This window comes from Myotis daubentonii, chromosome 11 (genome assembly GCF_963259705.1).
Source record: "Myotis daubentonii chromosome 11, mMyoDau2.1, whole genome shotgun sequence".
Taxonomy (NCBI): domain Eukaryota; kingdom Metazoa; phylum Chordata; class Mammalia; order Chiroptera; family Vespertilionidae; genus Myotis; species Myotis daubentonii.
This window is the reverse complement of record NC_081850.1, coordinates 53,179,724-53,198,658: the sequence shown is the minus strand read 5'-3', so window position 1 is coordinate 53,198,658 and position 18,935 is coordinate 53,179,724. Positions and strand designations below refer to the sequence as shown.

Genomic DNA, 18,935 nt, shown 5'->3' with positions numbered 1-18,935 from the left:
TTGGGCAGAGAAAAAACTTCCACTTTCATGTGCTAACTCCAACCATCATTCATTACTCCCTATTCGGTGGGTGAGTCAAGCCAATGCCTGGCTTGAGGAAATTCCACTTCCTAGTAAATCATGGCAAGGAGACAGCAATGATATGGAGCTGGTTATCTGAGAATGTTGGCCCCTGATTCACTGCTTAGAATTCCTGATTGCAACAGCTCACTACCTCCTCAGTCTGATATGATAATTGCTTCTGTTTATATATTTTAAGATGACAATTATTTCCAAAAAGGCCAAGCAAGTAAGATAAGAGTCACCAATTGAGAAAGTAACATTAAACCACATGTTCATCCAAAGCAAACATTAAGGGCAGAGATGGAAGGGAGAAGTGTTTGGAAGTTTAAAAATCTTACTGAGGTATGTATCCAAAGGTATACAACTTTCCAGGTCATCTGTAGGTGATAGAAGCTCACAAATACTTTCAGCTGTATGGTCTTCAGGGAATTTGTTCTGGTCCCCACATTTCTTGAGAATCTCCACACAGTCTGATCTTAAAAAGGAAAACACATACAAATTTAGGGTTCAAGGAACCTCCTCATATTGTCTAATCCAGCGGTCACCAACCGGTGGTCCGGAGACCACTGGTAGTCCGTGAGGTCCAAAAGGTTGGCGACCACTGGTCTAGTCAATATCAATTTTGTTTCTGAAGCTTTCTAGAAAGTGAGTTTTAATAACAATGTTTCACACTTGGTTAGGTGTAAGTATGGCAAAAAAGAACAGGAATCATAGCAGACTTAAGGTTGAATAGTAAGCAATGTATTACACTATGGAAGCATCCCTAACTTTCTCTTAAGAACCTGAGATCAAAGGCCTTGCTCAAATTTTGTAATTATACTTACTGTTATTACCATCAATGTGGCATTTCACTCATTGAAAGAAAATTAACTTAGGCTAGTTGATTTGCTCTTTGCGAAATTATACATCCTTTCTCTCAGGAGCATGCTTACTTTTTCCCTCCCTTTCTTCTTTTTAAAAATATTCTTTTAGTTATAAACATTAAGGTGTTTGGTCTATAACAATTAGAAAGTATACTACTTTAAAATTTTCTCAGTCTTCATTAGGGATTTGACTCCTATAAGTTTTCTATGCTAAGAGTCTATAAATTTCCCACCTGTTGATGCTTGCTTGTCATCCAATAGTTACCCTCATCTCTCCCCTAATCAGGTCATCCCCAAATCATGTCAGAGGACAAATCTAGACCCTGTTTAAGACTGAAATAATTGGCAATCAGTCATTAAGTGCTCAGCAGCACCAGCCACACAATGATTTAGGGGATGGATATTTATTTGGTTTTGGAAAAGCTTTTAAAAAAAGTGTCTGAAGAGCAGTTGACATTGAATACAATGTAGTTAATGCTTTTGGCTTCACCCACTATAGCAGCTTTCATCTTTATTTTGTCCTAGATCTCCTAAGCAAACCACTCATAAGTGTTTACTAGGAACAGGCCCTAATGACTATATGCACTAACTCCTTCACTTATCAAACATGTGTCAGGATTATGCTAATCCCCAAAGAAGAGAAAGAGGATATAAGAAAAAAGCAGGCAAGAAGAATAAACTCAAGGAGAGCCATGCTGAACAGAATATAAGTGCACAATTGAAATATAAAAATAGAATTGTGCATTGAAGATACTCAATAAATGTTTGTTGAATCAAGTTCCTTAAGATTTGTAAAAGTAAGAAATCTGTAGTAAGGATTAACTACCAGCTGGAGAAAAGTGGGAAGAATCCATGGGAAAGACAGGTATTTGAGGGGTTAGGAAGGACAGGCTGTGGGCAAATGGAGATGTAGGAAGAACTTTCAAGCAGAGGAAGAACAGTGGGAAAGCCTGTGACCTGTGGGGGTGATGGGCAGAGGGAAGCGGTGGGAGAGAAACTCCAACAGGCTACGGGTGAAGATCACGGAGGGCTGAACCCAGACTGGAGAGTGTTTATGATGAAAGAAACTTACTTGCAAATAATACTCCCCCGGGATTTACTATGACAAGGTTTAATCTGCAGTGAACAAGCTATTGCTTTCCACATTTCTGGCTGGCACTTTTTAATGTCAAGAACAGGTATGTTGATAAATGGCATCTTTATGCTTCCTTTTTCCCATAGCTTCATGTCATTCATGGCTCCTTGATCTGACTGAGCATTACAACTCCTGAAAAGCTCTGTTGGCCTGAAGAGAAAAAAAGGCCAGATGGAATCAAGAGGCAATTACTTTATAGAGAGAAGTGGTGGGTAAAATTCTAATCAGGAAATCCTCCTAGATTAGAAGGAACTCTGTTACAGTGCTTCCTTTCCCAGAGAGGATTTACCACATGGAGTATAGCATTGAAAGGTGAAATCATAAAGAAAGACTACTGCCTTTTAACTTAACAAAATCAAAATATAGTGGTCTTTTCACTTATTTAAAAACAAGAAAACCAAGGACAAAATACTTCCATTCCATGTACAGTAATTTGCTCCTACCTGTTGTTAAAATTAGTACAGTAAGTAAGGTTTCTACAGCCCAACTGGCAAGGTTCCCGAACATCTGCTAAGCAGGTCAACATGGACACTTCCACTGGATTATATTCACAAAAGCGATCAAACTCTTGCCAACTCTGTGTATTTCCCCAGCTCATACTATAAAGTTTAGTGCACAGTTCCCTGAAATGAAAGCACAAATGCAGAAACATATAGGTAAGCCAAATGAATAAATATTTGATTTGCATAAAATTCAAACTCTATGAATTGCATTTTAGAATATGTGAAAAAAATTACAAAAACCAAAAGACCAAGATCTATCTCCTAGAATTTAGAGCCAGAAAAAGTGATCTTTTTTATGAAAGAACTAGGGGCCCGGTGCACGAAATTCGTGCACTGGGTGTGTGTGTGGGGAGGGGAGTGTCCCTCAGCCCAGCCTGCCCCCTCTCACATACTGGGAGCCCTCAGGCGTTGACCCCCATCACCCTCCAATCGCAGGATCGGCCCCTTGCCCAGGCCTGACGCCTCCGCCAGAGGTGTCAGGCTTGGACAGGGGACCCCCATCTCCCCCCGATCACTGGCTCTGGCCCCCGCCCAGGCCTGAGGCCTCTGGCCCAGGAATCATGCCTGGGCAGGGGACCCCCATCTCCCTCTGATCGCTTGCTCCACCCCCGCCCAAGCCTGACGCCTCTGACCCAGGCTTCAGGCCTGGGCAAGGGGACCATCATATCCCCCCAATCCCTGGCTCTGCCCCCCACCCAGGCCTGAGGCCTCCGGCAGAGGTGTCAGGCCTGGGCAGGGGACCCCCAGCTCCCCGCGGTTGCAGGCTCCGCCCCAGCCCAGGCCTAACGCCTCTGGCCTAGGCGTCCGGCCCGGGCAGCGGGGACCCGCAGCTGCAGCGGCCCCATGATCGTGGGCTCAGCTTTAGGCCCAGGCAAGGGACCCCTAGCTCCCGGGACTGCCAGCTTCGACCGTGCCCAGCTCCCATCGCTGGCTCCACCCCTACTTCCTGCTATCACTGGCCAGGGCGGCAAAGGCGCCTGATTCTCCGATCATGGCTGGGGGGCAGGGCAAAGGCGGCCCCAGGGCCGCCTTTGCCCTGCCCCCCAGCTCTTAGCTCCCCCCTGGGTTTTCGATCACTGTCAGTGGCAGGGGGCTTCTTCCTGCTTTCCCTTTCACCTCCCTGCATTGTGCCTACATATGCAAATTAACCGCCATCTTGTTGGCAGTTAACTGCCAATCTTAGTTGGCAGTTAACTGCCAATCATAGTTGGCAGTTAATTTGCATATAGCCCTGATTAGCCAATGAAAAGGGTATCGTTGTACGCCAATTACCATTTTTCTCTTTTATTAGATAGGATTAGCCTTCTTTTATCACCCATCTCTTTCCTTTTTGCTATAGTTGCTAGAAAGCTCAGTGCTAAATTTAACGTTTAATTTATAGTATTTGTACATCCTCATTCTTGGCAAAATTCTTGCCCTCCAAATTTCTGATTTCTCTTTTACCTTTATGTAAAGTTAAAGCATACAATTTTGCCTCCACAAAGATATATTTCACTATATTTATGTTCCAATCACAGAAGGCAAACTGTTACATGGTCCTCAGACATCTTTTAATAAGCACTACAGATTTAGGGTTCACCAGTTTCTCCCTGAAAAACTATCCCCAAACCACTTATATTTCTGAAGATATATTAAGACATTCTCTATGTAAAGGCTTAGGAATTCCAAAACTTCTATCTACTATTGTAGTTAATACATGACATTCTGATTTTCAGTAGTCAATGATTACAGTGCAACTTAAATACATGTATATCGTTAAAATAATATCATTACTATTTCTAAAGTGCTTTTACACGTTATATTCATTTGTTTAATTTTTAAAATTTATAATAAAAATGTAAATACATGTAGTACAAAACTTTAATACTACAAAAATATGCAAATTCACAAGTAAAAATTCTCCACTCCTGTAACATTTTATTTGATTTTCATAATTACTCCTATGAGGAGGGTATCTTTAATTTCATGTTTGTTCATTCACTCTATCAATGTTTATTGAGTGCCTAATTTGTGTGAGGCCCTGTTTAAGGCACTAGGTATGCAGTGGTGAATAAAAGAGACCAGGTCTCTGCTCTCAAGGACTTATACATCATGAGGATGAGGAAGGTGAGATCATGTTACATTGGGTACCTTGATCTGGAAATCAGTCCTTTCTCTAGTACAGACCAACTTAACTACTCTTTAAGCCCTTTTGTTAACATTCTGTAAAACATCTCAGAGTTAGTTTTCTATATTTTAACAGAAATTATACAAATTGAGATACCAATCAATCATCTTACAAAGTTTAATGAGGACAAAATAAGATGGAAGTTAAAGCATTAGTTGACAGAAAACCTTACATTAAAGTAAGAGAGGGCAAACAGTGTTTTTTACTGAATTTTGAGACAACACAGCCATTCCAATCTCCAGCGACTTTAGGGCATAAACTCTTTTGTGGACATTCAAAGAATTACTCAGCATCCCTCCCACAAATACATTTATCAGTTCCTTCCAGCAACCCAATTGCCTTAATTACAGGACCAACTTCACTTCTCTTTAAGTCCTTCTATTAATTTTCTTTGGATATTTTCCATCTCTTTGATAAAGTTTGATGAGCTATTCTAGGCACACTTTTTTGCTAACAGCCCATCCAATTTAGAAACCACAGGGAATGCCAAAACCGGTTTGGCTCAGTGGATAGAGCGTTGGCCTGCGGACTGAAAGGTCCCAGGTTTGATTCCGGTCAAGGGCATGTACCTGGGTTGCGGGCACATCCCCAGTAGGAGATGTGCTGGAGGCAGCTGATCGATGTTTCTCTCTCATCGATGTTTCTAACTCTCTATCTCTCTCCCTTCCTCTCTGTAAAAAATCAATAAAATATATTAAAAAAAAAAAAAAAGAAACCACAGGAAAGATGGTTTTACTCCTGTTATGTCAGATTCACTTCAGGATATTCTAGTAATATTTGATCCCTTCTCACCCTAAATACCTCTAATAAAGTAAACTTCTTTCTCACCTGTGCTCCATCAGGACCTTAGTTATCTCCATTTATTCTTGTCTCTAGCTTGTGTCTCCTCCATCCTGTATCTGTACTGTCAGTTTTTATCCTTAAGTGTATCACCCAAATGAATGTCTATACACTGCTATCTAACTTTGGGTATAAGTGTCAACCCAGGCTATTTACTAATATATATAAAAAGTTGGTTAAGTTCAAAGTGTCATAATTTAACAAAGAGAATATCCCTTAAGATGACACATATTAAAATATATTCTAAATTATAAGCTTACTTAATATCCTCAAGTTTGGAATCCATATTGTATTACTTAAAAATATTTATTAGCCCTGCCAATACTAATCCTCTATACCCCAAAATACAGTGCTTTCACCACTCAATGTACAAAAACAATGTTGTGTATATAGTAGTCCCCCTTTATCTGCAGGGGATACATTCCAAGACCCTCAGTGGATACCAAACCCTATAATATCCTATGTTTTTGCCTGTGCATACATACCTATGATGAAGTTTAATTTATAAATTAGGCACAGTAAGAGATTGACAAAAACTAATAAAATAATTATAATATAATAAAAGTTATGTGAATGTGGTTTTTTTCTCTCTCAGCAAATTAGCATGAATTTCTTTTTTCTTCTTCATAATTTCACTGATGAAAGATTCATTTTTATCGTAGTTCTTAGCAACCTCAGATTTTTTTCCTTCCTTATTAAGTCAAGAACTTCCACCTTTTCACTTAAAGGAAGCACTTTCTGGCTTTTCTTTGACATATCTGAATTGCCAGCATCACCACTCTTGCTTAAGCTTTGGGAACATTAAGTAAAATAAAGGCTATTTGAACACAAACACTGCAATACCTTGACAGCTGATCTGATCACCTAGAAGGTTACTAAGTGGCTAATAGGCAGGGAACGTATACAACCTGGAGCTGTTGGACAAAGGCATGATTCACATCCTGGGAAGGACAAAGTTGGATGGATGAAGTGGATGGTGTGAGGTATCATCACACTACTCAGAACAGCATGCAATTAAAACATGAATTATTTATTTCTGGAATTTTCCACTTAATATTTTCCGACCATGGTTGATCCAGGGTAACTTGAAACCATGGGAAGCGAAACTGCAAATAAGGGGGGGGGGGGGGGCGGATTACTGTATATATGATACTCAATAAATATTTGCTGGATAAAAGAATGAAAAATTTTATATCTTCTAAACTCAAGTCTACACAATGCAAGAATATAACAGATATTTGTTAGACTTAAAAATCATTAGTTAAAGTGCTATTTTCTATTGGTTTTAATAAAGGAAAACGAGATACTGACCTACATGTTGAAGTGTTTGCTTTAGAACAACAATGCAATTTAGCCCCATCAAGGCCTGTAGAGGGAGGAGGGTGCAGAGTGACTCCAGGGTGAACAGACTGTGAGCTTTCAAGAAAACACTGCCAAAGAGGATCCTGAGGCAAGGGCTGGGTCTTACAACCCTCAATGAGGCCGTCGACAATCTCCATTTCCGTTTTCTTAGACATTAGAATCCTCTTGCAGGCACTTTGGCAAGCATGGTCTTCAGCTCTGTCACAGCAATATAAACCTACATTTTCAGGATACAAGTAGCTTAATTAGCTGGTTTTATGTCATGTACTCTCAGAAAAAAAGAACATGGTGCTATACTGGAAACCATTACTACTGAGTCATATATCAATATCTGCAGTATACAGGGCCCACCAAATTCTCTCTCCATTACTTTGCGGTATAGTAAATAAAGCTATTTACCAGGTATACCTATAGACTAGGTATCTATTACCAGAACTCACCATTATTGAAAAACAAGTCTTTCAATATTCCAGTATAAATCAAAACAATGGCATCTGGCTTATAAATCCTATCAGTTTTTTGTCAGTTGGTTAATTAGTCAGCTTTTTAAACTTTGATAACCTGAAAAAAATTGATTATAGGATATACAACCTGACATTTTAAAAAATAGCAGGATCTCATCTCATTTAATGATGTTTCTATAATAAAAAGTCATAACTGTTTATTGGTAAAAATCCAAACATTACAGATACATGTAATATGGAACCAATAGTTATATACTAAAAATGTATCATACTATACATTTAGTTCTGCAACTTTATTATATATTGAACTTCTTTCTATGTAAATAGATAGTTGTTGTTATTATATAGCTATATGATTTAGTTATCTAGTTATCACTTTTAACCAATAACCTATTGATGGATGTTTAGGTTTTTCTAATTTTTCTCTATTATCACCAATATTGTAGCAAATATCCTGTATATGTGTAGATAAAATTTTGCCAATATGTATGTGTTGTTGAAGGACAAAGTCTGATAAGTGGAATTGCTAGATTAAAAGGTATAATTATTTGAAATTCTCATGGTTGTAACCTCAAATCTGTACTAACAAATTCTCCCACCTCAGAATAGAGTGCCTGTTTCTTCATACCCTTGCCAGCTCCGTTGTTCTGGCATATTTTAGCTGTGACAATAATGTCCAATCTGTAAAATCTAAACACCAAAGGAAGTCTGGTATCTCCCAAATGCCCCAGACTGCAGATATCTACAAAATTTTACTTCTATTTTATATAGTTATTTTACCAAAGATTGAAATGAGAGAAATATGTCCCTTTTACTTACTATCTGTTGGGTTCCTCATTGGGTAAGATTGGGTATAATTGTTCACACAGTGTATTAATTGTGGACTAATAGAGGCACAGTAATTTTCCACTGCTTTGATCTGAGATGGTCCAGGAGAAGAGTCTGTTCGAAAAATGGCTTGACAGTATTCTCGGCAGTTTGTGTGATGGCCTGCATAGCTGCAACATACTGAGCCCACTAAGGGGAAAAAGAGAAGACATTGAAATGGATCAGCTATTTGCTAACAATAAATCATCATCATGACAAAACAACATGTGTCGTTTTGAATTTTGGAAATAAAACCATGCCACAGAAGACAAGTACTGAAAATCAGCACTAATGTAGGCATAGCCATTAGTACTTTCAGGTGCTCACCAGTATAAGAAAGTCACTATTGGTCAATTTATAGTCCAATGGCTTTCAGCAGGAGTAATACTATCCCCCTGGGAGAATGTGAATGCATATGTTAATATTTCTGGTTTTCATGACGTGGGGAACATTAATGCAATTTAGTGCATGGGGGTCAGGACTAGTAAATGTTCTGCAACATACAGGGTAGTCTCACACAGCCAATGTTTCCCAAAATGCCAATAGTGCCCATGGTGAGAACTACTAGAAAAGCTTTCCATATTAGATTTGTGGAGATTTATAAACAAAGCAAAGCAAAACAAAACAAAAATAAAACAAAGCCCCAAATGTCTCACATTTATAAAATAGGACCATTAAAAACTAAGAGATAGCCCAGCTGGTGTGGCTCAGTGGCTGAGCATCGACCTATAAACCAGAAGGTCACAGTCCAATTCCCTGACAGAGTACATGGCCTGATTACGGGCTCCATCCCCAGTAGGGGGTGTGCAAGAGACAGCCGATCAATGATTCTCTCTCATCATTGATGTTTCTATCTCTCTCTCCCTCTCCATTCCTCTCTAAAATCATTAAAAAATATATTTTGAAAAAACTAAGAGATATCAGGATCATTTCATAAGTTTGACTATTATATAATTGTATATTTTGAAACAAAAGCGCCAAAGTTCTACAATGTTTGAACATCTGCAAGAATATGCCTAAATTAAAATAGTCTTCACTTTACAACTGATATAACCTTTTCAATTTTGAAAAGTAAAACCCACATTTGACTCTGGATTTATGTATTTTTAAAAATCAAGAGGACCATTTAAAGTATCTGGGAAGAGCTAGATGAGTGACTGGGTAGTGCAAATGTGGAATTTATAATGGAAAGAGCAAGAAATATTCATAGCGAGGCTAAGCAATCTGTGGGAAGCTGAAGGAAGACATGATAGAGGTATGGCAGGAAAAGGGTAAGAGAAAGGCAGGTAGGAAATCTCTGATAATCATTAGAGATTGTTCACACAGTGTATTAATTGTGGACTAATAGAGGCATGGTTATGGAGGAACCAGAATCAGATTTCTGGTGACTGTGCAGGCAACTTCCAGAAATAATAATGGTAGTGATAAGAGCATATATAAATTAATTAAACTAGGACTGAACTAATGCAGGACAGGCCTCAATTCCCTGGACAAGGACACTGTTTCATACCTATTGTGCCACATAAGTTTTCGACTTGTAATTACTACCAAATTTACTGTGTTCACTGATGCATTGTTCATTTGCATCACAAAGAACAATTATTAATGGCTACATTTATCACATGGGTTTGTACCTATAGATGTGTATTTGCTCCACACACAGCACGTAGTGAAAGTCCGCTGAACTGAACTGAGTGGCAGCCCTCAGCAAGCGCAGCATTGTGTCATGTGGGAGTGCTTAACTTCTGAAAGTGATCCTATTTACTCAAATGGGGTAAATACGTGACCTTCCTCTAATACATCTAGCACTAGTACAGGACATGGGAACGAACGCCTAAGCACTCCAGAGGAAGGTGCCTATCAGAATCCTGCGGGCACAGTCCTTCAGATGGTTTACTAAGAGCCTAAGTTATAACGCAGGGTCTTGGCAGTGTTTATAACAGCTAAATCATAATCTGTAAACTGTGCTTTGCTCTTTGGACTGTTGGTATAACCGTCAATAACATACTTACTTTCATTTCTGCTAATGCAACTGAAAAGAGCATTCTGTAAATTAAAAACAAACAGAAATTAACAACCACACTGAATTTCTACTTTTATTTCACTTTATGGTTATATGGAAATCAGGATATCACAAACATTTAATTCTTTCTAAATCCAAGACTGAAAACAAAAAAGCTATACGATGGCATTCTGGTGAAAAGGGAAACCATCTTCTAATACACATTAGGGATCAAGATTGTCATCTGAGCCATAAACTGACCATGTATGGCAAACCAAGTTTATGTAAAGCTATACCAATGTGTGTATGTGGGGGGAACTATAATATATTAATCTCAATTATTTCTTGCAGAATTATATAGAAGTTCCAGAAAATGATATATAATAAAGGACCTCTAGGGAAATACACCTATTTCATATAACCACTGCATTTTAGAGTTGCCAGAACCTTAGAGGTCATCTTTAATTGTTATCAAACTTGGCCATGCACTAGTATCACCTGAGCTTCCTAGGCCTTATCCTAGACCAGGGGTCCTCAAACTTTTTAAACAGGGGGCCAGTTCACTGTCCCTCAGACCGTTGGAGGGCCAGACTATAGTTTAAAAAAAAACCATGAACAAATTCCTATGCACACTGCACATATCTTATTTTGAAGTAAAAAAACAAAGCGGGAACAAATACAATATTTGTATTTGCATGTGGCCCGCGGGCCGTAGTTTGAGGACCCCTGTCCTAGACAAAGAAACAGACTCAGGAGTAAAGCACAAAAATTTAAACAAGGCTTCAAAGGTGTTTCTTACATAGCCATCCTGTGGACAGATGGGAATCTCTCTATCATTTTACAGATGAAGGACTGGTTTTCTCAGCAGGGGATAAACTGCTCAAAGTCACAGAGCAAGTCAAAAGCAGAGCCTGAGACTCAAATTAGTGTTTATAGAGCTCTTAGATTACTCTTAGATAATATCACACTGTGTTAAAATCATTGTAAGGAAAAGAAGAAGTGAAGAAAGACAAAAACAAAATATTCCTATACATGGCCATTTGGATATTCAGGGCTTGTCCACTATGATTATTATCACTCACAATTGGAAAAGGATGAATTCTTAAAAGAAATGATATGGGCATAAATAAAAGGTAAACGGAAATCAAGTGCACCCTATTGTTGAATAGAGATGATTTGGGCTTTTAAGTTCAGCTAAATCACAAGCCAGCCATGTGACCTGGACTTGTTAAAGGACCAGCTTTACTGATATTTAAAAACTAGCTTCAAGCCTGGCCGGTGTGGCTCAGCAGTTGAGCATTGACTTATGAACCAGGAGGTTGTGGTTTGATTTCCAGTCAGGGCACATGCCAGGGTTGCGAACTTCATCCCCAGTAGGGGTGTGCAGAAGGCAGCCAATCAATGACTCTCTTTCATCATTGATGTTTCTATCTCTCTTTCCCTCTCCTTCCATTCTGAAATCAATAAAAATATATTTTTAAAAAATAAAACTCTGACCTTACAAATAAAAGAAATATCACTCTGGGTCAGCCTGTGGGATCACTTTGCTTGAGAGATGTACAAAAGGACACAAAATCTGAAAAATGTCAGAGATGATCTAATCTAACTTCTTATTTGACAGATGCCAGAGACAGGCCTAGAAAGGAAAACACTTATAGACCCTAGATTTTACCCACACCAAGATGGTAGAATTGGGTAGAAAGAAACCTTACGGCCTGCAAGCTTCAAGTATTTGCTGTATGGCTCTTTACAGAAAAAGTTTGCTGACCCCTGATTTAGAAGAAGGGCACAGCTGTCTCCCTTGACATCATATTCAGAGTTCAGAAATATTCCCTAAGTATCTTTCATTTCTTTTAATGTCTATTGATAGACCCTTCACAAATAGATTTACTCTAATTAGTTGAACCAAAAACATTTATATTTCCTCAGTGTTAATACTGTTTTTATATCTCTATCTTTACCAATTTTAATGTTTAAAAGAATGGGCCTTCAACCCTTCTCTTGATTACTTTACACTCATCATGATTACATAGACTCTAATCATGTCACCTTTTGTGATAAAAGGTTTCTAATCTTAAGTAACTATATTTACGTATAAATGATTTCTTAGGTAACTAAACCATAGAACTCCACTTTTCACTGTTTAATTACTGCTGATTAGTTTGACAGGGCTTAAGATATACACATAATGAGTCACAGCATTAACTTATATTTCCTCATTTCTTTTGTTTATTATGTATTTTTATTGACTTCAAAGAGAAAGGGAGAGGGAGAGATAGAAACATCAATGAGGAGAGAGAATCATTGATCGGTTGCCTCCTACATGCCCCCCACTGGGGATTGAGCCCACAACCTGGGAATCGAACCGTGACCTCCTGGTTCATAGGTCGACTCTCAATCACTGAGCCATGCCAGCCAGGCTTTCCTCATTTCTTAAGATAGCCAATCTTGAGTTCTTAGTCAATTGTCCTTCAAATGTCTGATCGCCATCTGGTGGCAAAAACAGGAAGTAACTGAGAGTTTATAATTATTGGTATATAATAAATATATTATTAAATGGAGCCTCTTTTGACATTCTGCCACCAATATTATACCCAATGTGCCTTCCTATAACAGCGCCCTCACCACTCATTTTACCCTAGACTAGATCAAACTTACAGTGTTACTGAAGTGAAGATCTACCTCAACATCAGAGACCCAAAGAACATGTCAGCATACTGGAGTTGACAGGGTCTCAAGAGATCTTCAACTTCACTATACAGCTGGACAACATTATTGTGATAACAGATACAATACAGTAAGTCTGCACTTAACATCGTTGATAGGTTCTGTGACTTTCACAAAAGAATATATAATGCTATTTTACCATTGGCTAATTGATATAAACAAGAGTTAAGTTCCTACAGCATCTCTCACCAACATCATTACTAAACAATGTTGAACAAAATGATGTTTTTCAATGATGTGCTATATTAACACATTGCATACCGCATAGAAATCTCTAAGACATACGCCAGGGACCGCACGTTTTTGGGCAAACTGCACGTTATTTAAATCATCATAATGCACTTTAGGTGTTGTTTTTCAATAATTATAACATTTTTATTTACAAAAACAATTAAACAATTAAAGTTCCTAGTACTTTTTTAACGTATGGTACTGCGTAAAACATTTTCCTCTATGAAAAGGGACCAAACAAAATTTACATAAGTATCTAGATTCGTTCCTTTTTCCATGGGCATGAAAAACAAGAACACTTGTGGGCGGTCCTTAACAGACGGCACACGAAACATGAGAAAACTCCTGAGTGGTACGAAAATGTGTTAAGTGCTTTCTCTACTCATCCAAAGAATGCCTAATTTATAGACTTTATACAAGTGTTATTTATTCTGAAACAAAGAACCTGTGCAAGTCAGCTGTCCAGAGTGAAAAAAATTCCTGTTAAAAATCCTATATAATAAAAGGCTAATATGCAAATCAATCGAACGGCAGAATGACTGGTCGCTATGATGCACACTGACCACCAGGGGGCAGATGCTCAACGCAGGAGCTGCCCCCTTGTGGTCAGTGCGCTCCCACAGGGGGAAGCGCCACTCAGTCAGAAGCCAGGCTCACGCTGGCGAGAGCCTCTCCCACCTCCGCGGCAGTTGGACATCCCCCGAGGGCTCCTTGGACTGTGAGAGGGCTCAGGCTGGGCTGAGTGAACCCCCCCCCCCCCACACCCAGTGCATGAATTTTGTGCTCCGGGCCTCTAGTTCTATCTATAAAAATATTAATTGTAGCACCTTTTTACAAGGCAAAACATTTTTGTTCAGCCTTTAAGTCTTACCTGTTCTGTAGAGATTTCCCCATTACCCTGAACAGGGATTTTTGTTCCTCCAGGCACCAATGTGTCTTGTACAGACTTCTAGCAATGTACTTGTCTCACTGTATTGTAATGAACTATCTGAATTTCTCTCTTCTCATGAACTAGACTATGAGCTTCTAGTAGGTAGTGGCTAAATCTTTTCATCTTTGTACCCTGAGAACAGTGTCTGACACCAATTAAGTCTATCATTTTGGAGTGTATAAATTCAGTGAATGCTGAGTGAATAAATGAATGACAGATACAAAGACAAAAGGGACATAAACTCTGCCTCCAGGAACTCAGAGTGTAGTGTTAAAAAGTGACATGTGAACAGAATTATCCTATAAGATGACAAATGCTATATAATAAAGCATGTAAAGGACTTTAGAAGTAGCAATCAATTTTATGTGTGTGGAGGCAAGAGAACTTGGCAGGAAAGTTTTTAAATAGAAACTATCTAAGTCAAAATTTGAAGCAAAGTTGCTAGTTGGATAGGGGTAGTGGTGTGCTGGGATCAGCTTTCAAGGGAGTTTGGGGATTGGGGGAAGAGTCCAGATTTTGCCGTATTTGCTGATGTCCATTATACCCTAATCATAGCTGCTTTCAAACTTAAAACTGGTTTACAAAACTCCTGAATATTTAATAATCGGTTATCCCTAGCTAGTAAGATCCCAGTTCCATCATATCACTGAATGGGGAGTAATAGGATAGATTCAGAAAGAGGGACTTTCAGGTAGAACAAACAGGTTGTACAACTACAATTAACAAAACTCCTCAATGGCTCACCTATAGGATAAAGTTCATGTTCCTCAGTCTGACATACCAAACTCTTCTCTATCTAGCCTCTGACTCTTTCCTCCCTTATGCAACTTATAATTTCTGCTATAAACCATGCATTTTATTTAAGGGAGTGATATGACTATATTTGGTCTTTCAAAAAAACTATTCTAAGAAAGTAGTAGATAAAAGAAGAAATTAGAGATAGGAAAGCTAGTTGGGCAGCTGTTGTCCAGAAAGTGGTTTAAAGGCCTCAGCTAAGACAGTAATTGAGGATCTGGAAAGCAGACTGACTTTAGATGTATTTCGAAGGCAAATTTTTAGAGCTTGATAGCTAGTTATTTGTGGGAGATGATGAAAAAATAGTCAATACCACTTAGGTTTTTAGTTTATGTGTCTGGAACCAAGCAAGACATGTAAGAAAAAGGTTTAGTTCATGTGTGTGTGGAGGGGGGAGGGGGGTATGCAGCAGAAGGGAAGGAGGGGTAAGGAAGGTAGGAAGGGTAATAATCAGTTTGCCTGATTTGAAATGCCAATTGAATATCAAAAGTACACATTCAAGAGTGATTCAGGAGTACTTAAGTGAAGCTAGCAAAGAAGATTCTGGGTTTGTCATCATATAGGGGCAATGACGTTATGGGGGAGTAGATGAGATTGCCTAGTGGGGAAAACCTAGCCATGGAGATTAGACCAGGTCATAATACAATCTGAACAATTAAATTTCCCTTTTGGTATGATCTCATTCAGGTGACTTCTCGGAAAAATGGACTAGAGAGGAAATATACTAGCACTGGGAGACTAAATAGGAGTTATTATCTTCCCCAAACTATAATATAAAGTATGACAAAATGAAACAATATACAAATGGAACATAATCAAGGTTTTATAGTATCTTAAGCCAGTACTGCAGGACCTAATAGGTTTCGCTCTTTTTGGAGCTCATCAGCTGCAGGTAACGGCTCAAATCTACTCTGATACAGTACACCTATATAGCATTTTACCATTTACCAAGCCTCCCATTCAGTTTTCTACTTATTATATCACGACAATTTTCAGAGCTTCCTTATCTTTACATTTAGGTCCCCTGAAGGCTTTGCTGGGACAAAGTACCATAAGATTCTTTTTGCTAAAACCCTCCACAGCTGACTGTCTCTATTCTTAGAACCACTGCAGCACAGATCCAATCACACTGAGGTGTAGGAGGCCTCCAGCTATCCAGATAATCCTGCTGGTGCTGATATCCTGGTAATCCTATGTCTAAATGGGGATATTTTTTTATCCCTTTTCTTTATGCTTCTGGTAGTAAATCTAGAATCAAGGTTAATTTGAGAGAAAATGAAGCAAAATAAAATACACAGAAATCTTTAGAACAAACATTTAATTTTGAATTTCCTGAGGATATACTGTATGTAGACATACATAAATATGCACCAAACACTGGCATCCAGGGGTAGGTCAAAGTGTATGGCAGGCTACCATTTGTGTTACGGGGGGCAGAGGAGGAATATATGTACATATTTGCTTTTATATGCATAAGATATCTCTGGTAACGTAAGGAACTGAGTAGTTGCAGTACAAGAGGTGAAAGAAAGACTTTTTATTGTATAACATTTTAAATTTTGAACCATGTGAATATTCAAAAAATAAAATTTAACACATACCTGCACCCTTCTCTTAATGCATTTAAGCAGCATGTTGATAGAATGATGCTGAAAGAACTGAGCCTAAAACTCACAAGGCCAACCATCTTTGTTATTGAGCTTCTTAGAGCCTCTTTTTAACACCCTGAATCGTAATTTTATTTTAGTATTTTTATAGGACCAGAGCTCCAGGACAGAATATTATTTTAGTTTTGTTTAGCAACTGTCGAGTTTACAACTTAAATGCCTAAAGATTTTTAAAAAGTGAGTCCTCACAAAAATATCTTTTACAGACTTTCCTTCACAGTTTCTCATCTTCCTTATAAAGTAACATCAAATAACTGGACTGAACAAAGCTAGGAAAGAAAGGAGAGAAATGAGGATGACATTTCTGAAAATATAAAGAAAGCATAAAGAATCTGTGGACGAAGTAAGTCTGATGACAAATTTGTAGCATTATACTTCAGTGGGTCATGCAGCAAGTGGAAAGGTGTTTATATTTATGGCCATTATGTTAAGAGAATGGCAGGTAAGGACTGACATAAAGGTACAAAATGGATTTATCAGCCTGAAACTAAAATTTCTGTCATTAACCATTGCCAGGTCCCTGGAAATTTACCAGCCTCAGATAATCTTGATGTTTATTATGACGTTCAAGGAAGAAAATAACTATCATCAGACAATTTTTAAAAATTACACTTGTATCACAACTCATGGAAAACATGGGTTCGTTTTTACTTTAGTTCTAATCAGCCAATGTGCACTAGTTTGGCTACGCTGATGGTTTATAGCCCGCATTTGTTCTGACTGTTGGTGCCTATGGGGTTCCAGTTATTAAATATTTTAAGTATCATCTCTGGTTCTAGCATCATATATTCATGAATCCGGTGGCCTGACCAATACTTCTAGGGCTAAGGACCGAGCTTGTGAAAATGCATGGAGAACCTGGAAGTGAGCATTCACATGACACCACGCCAGAGTTCCAAGCCACTGGTTGATTTTGGTGGCCCCAACCAAACAGATGTGATTCTGAAAGAAGTACTCTTAACTACTGAAGGAAGCACTCTTTCTTAAGTGTTGGTCAGAATAAGAGAACTGCAGAGTTGAGAAATCTTTAGTCAAATCTCCTGTCCACTACAGAAATCCCCTTCACAACAGGTGAATCCAGTAAGCCTTTGCTTGAACACTGCCAGTGATAGGAAGTTCTTTTTCTTGGAATATCTCATTTCATTTTGAACATAGGTCTGGTCCTCTCTGATTAGTATCTGGCTCCTTCTCTTCTAGTTCCCTAAAGAAGCAACTTTCAAAGCCCAGCTCTCTCCCTTTTTCTATGCTTTTTCTTTCATTGTTTTCTTTTATTCTTGAAGTTCAAGGTTTACTTCACAGTTATCTTCGGGCATGATTTCTCTTCTCTTCTTTAGTCCCGCATTTCTAACTACCTCTGAGATATAGGTATTAACCTTTAAAAAGACCTTAACACTCAACATACTTCAATTCCTTTAAACAACTTTCCCAATGTATATGCTATTGTTGTGTATATACTGTTGTGTATTTGCTTTTTTAAAAAACTAAAAAATACATTGTTTTAAACAATGTGTATGTTGTGACTTACTCACTTTGTATTGTCATCATTCTTTTTTTTTTTTTTTGCATTTCAATAATTATAGCTATTTTAGAACTTCCTTTAGAGAGGAAGTCTTTCTATAAAGGGTCCAGTAATGGCAATTCTCTGCTTTTGTTGTCTGGAAATATCTTAATTATGAAAAAAATTTTTTGCTAGACATGGGATTCTAGATTAATAGTTATTTTCTTTCAGAGCAGTTTAGGTATCATTCTGTCTCTGGCCTCCTCTGTTGCTATTGAGAAATCAGCTGATGGTCTCCTTTGAAGGTGATGTCCTTTTTTTCGGACTGCTTTTCAGATCTCTGGCTATGAGGTGTGTCTATAAATATACATTTTAAAGTCCTGCTGGGGATTTGTTGGGCTTCTTTAAACACTGAATCGACTCCATATTCTTTCTTATCTTCTAGTGTTCCAATTAGATGACTTTCTCTATCCACCATTTCCCTTAAACTCTTTCAGCCTGTCCCTATATGCAGCTATGCCAAATAATTTCTTCAGTTCTTTTTTCTTTTTTAAATATATTTTATTGATTTTTTACAGAGAGGAAGGGAGAGGGATAGAGAGTTAGAAACATGGATGAGAGAGAAACATCGATCAGCTGCCTCCTGCACATCTCCTACTGGAGATGTGCCCGCAACCAAGGCACATGCCCTTGAATGGAATCGAACCCAGGACCCTTTAGTCCTCAGGCCAACGCTCTATCCACTGAGCCAAACCGGTTAGGGCAATTTCTTCAGTTCTATCTCCCAATTCACTGATTCACTAATAATTATTTTTTTATT

At 38.4% G+C, this 18,935-nt stretch overlaps 1 protein-coding gene across 2 annotated transcripts in view; it reads right to left on the bottom strand.

The window, feature by feature from the left end:
* Positions 1-18,935, bottom strand: part of RECK (reversion inducing cysteine rich protein with kazal motifs) — a 68,225-nt gene that overhangs the window by 20,227 nt on the left and 29,063 nt on the right. For both annotated transcript variants that reach the window (XM_059657327.1, XM_059657328.1), the window contains 6 exons: positions 10,277-10,310; positions 8,217-8,414; positions 6,883-7,150; positions 2,505-2,684; positions 1,999-2,211; positions 402-538 (listed from right to left, as the gene is read on the bottom strand). In XM_059657327.1, the coding sequence (XP_059513310.1) occupies positions 402-538; positions 1,999-2,211; positions 2,505-2,684; positions 6,883-7,150; positions 8,217-8,414; positions 10,277-10,310 (1,030 nt within the window). The remainder of the gene's footprint in view (positions 1-401; positions 539-1,998; positions 2,212-2,504; positions 2,685-6,882; positions 7,151-8,216; positions 8,415-10,276; positions 10,311-18,935) is intronic.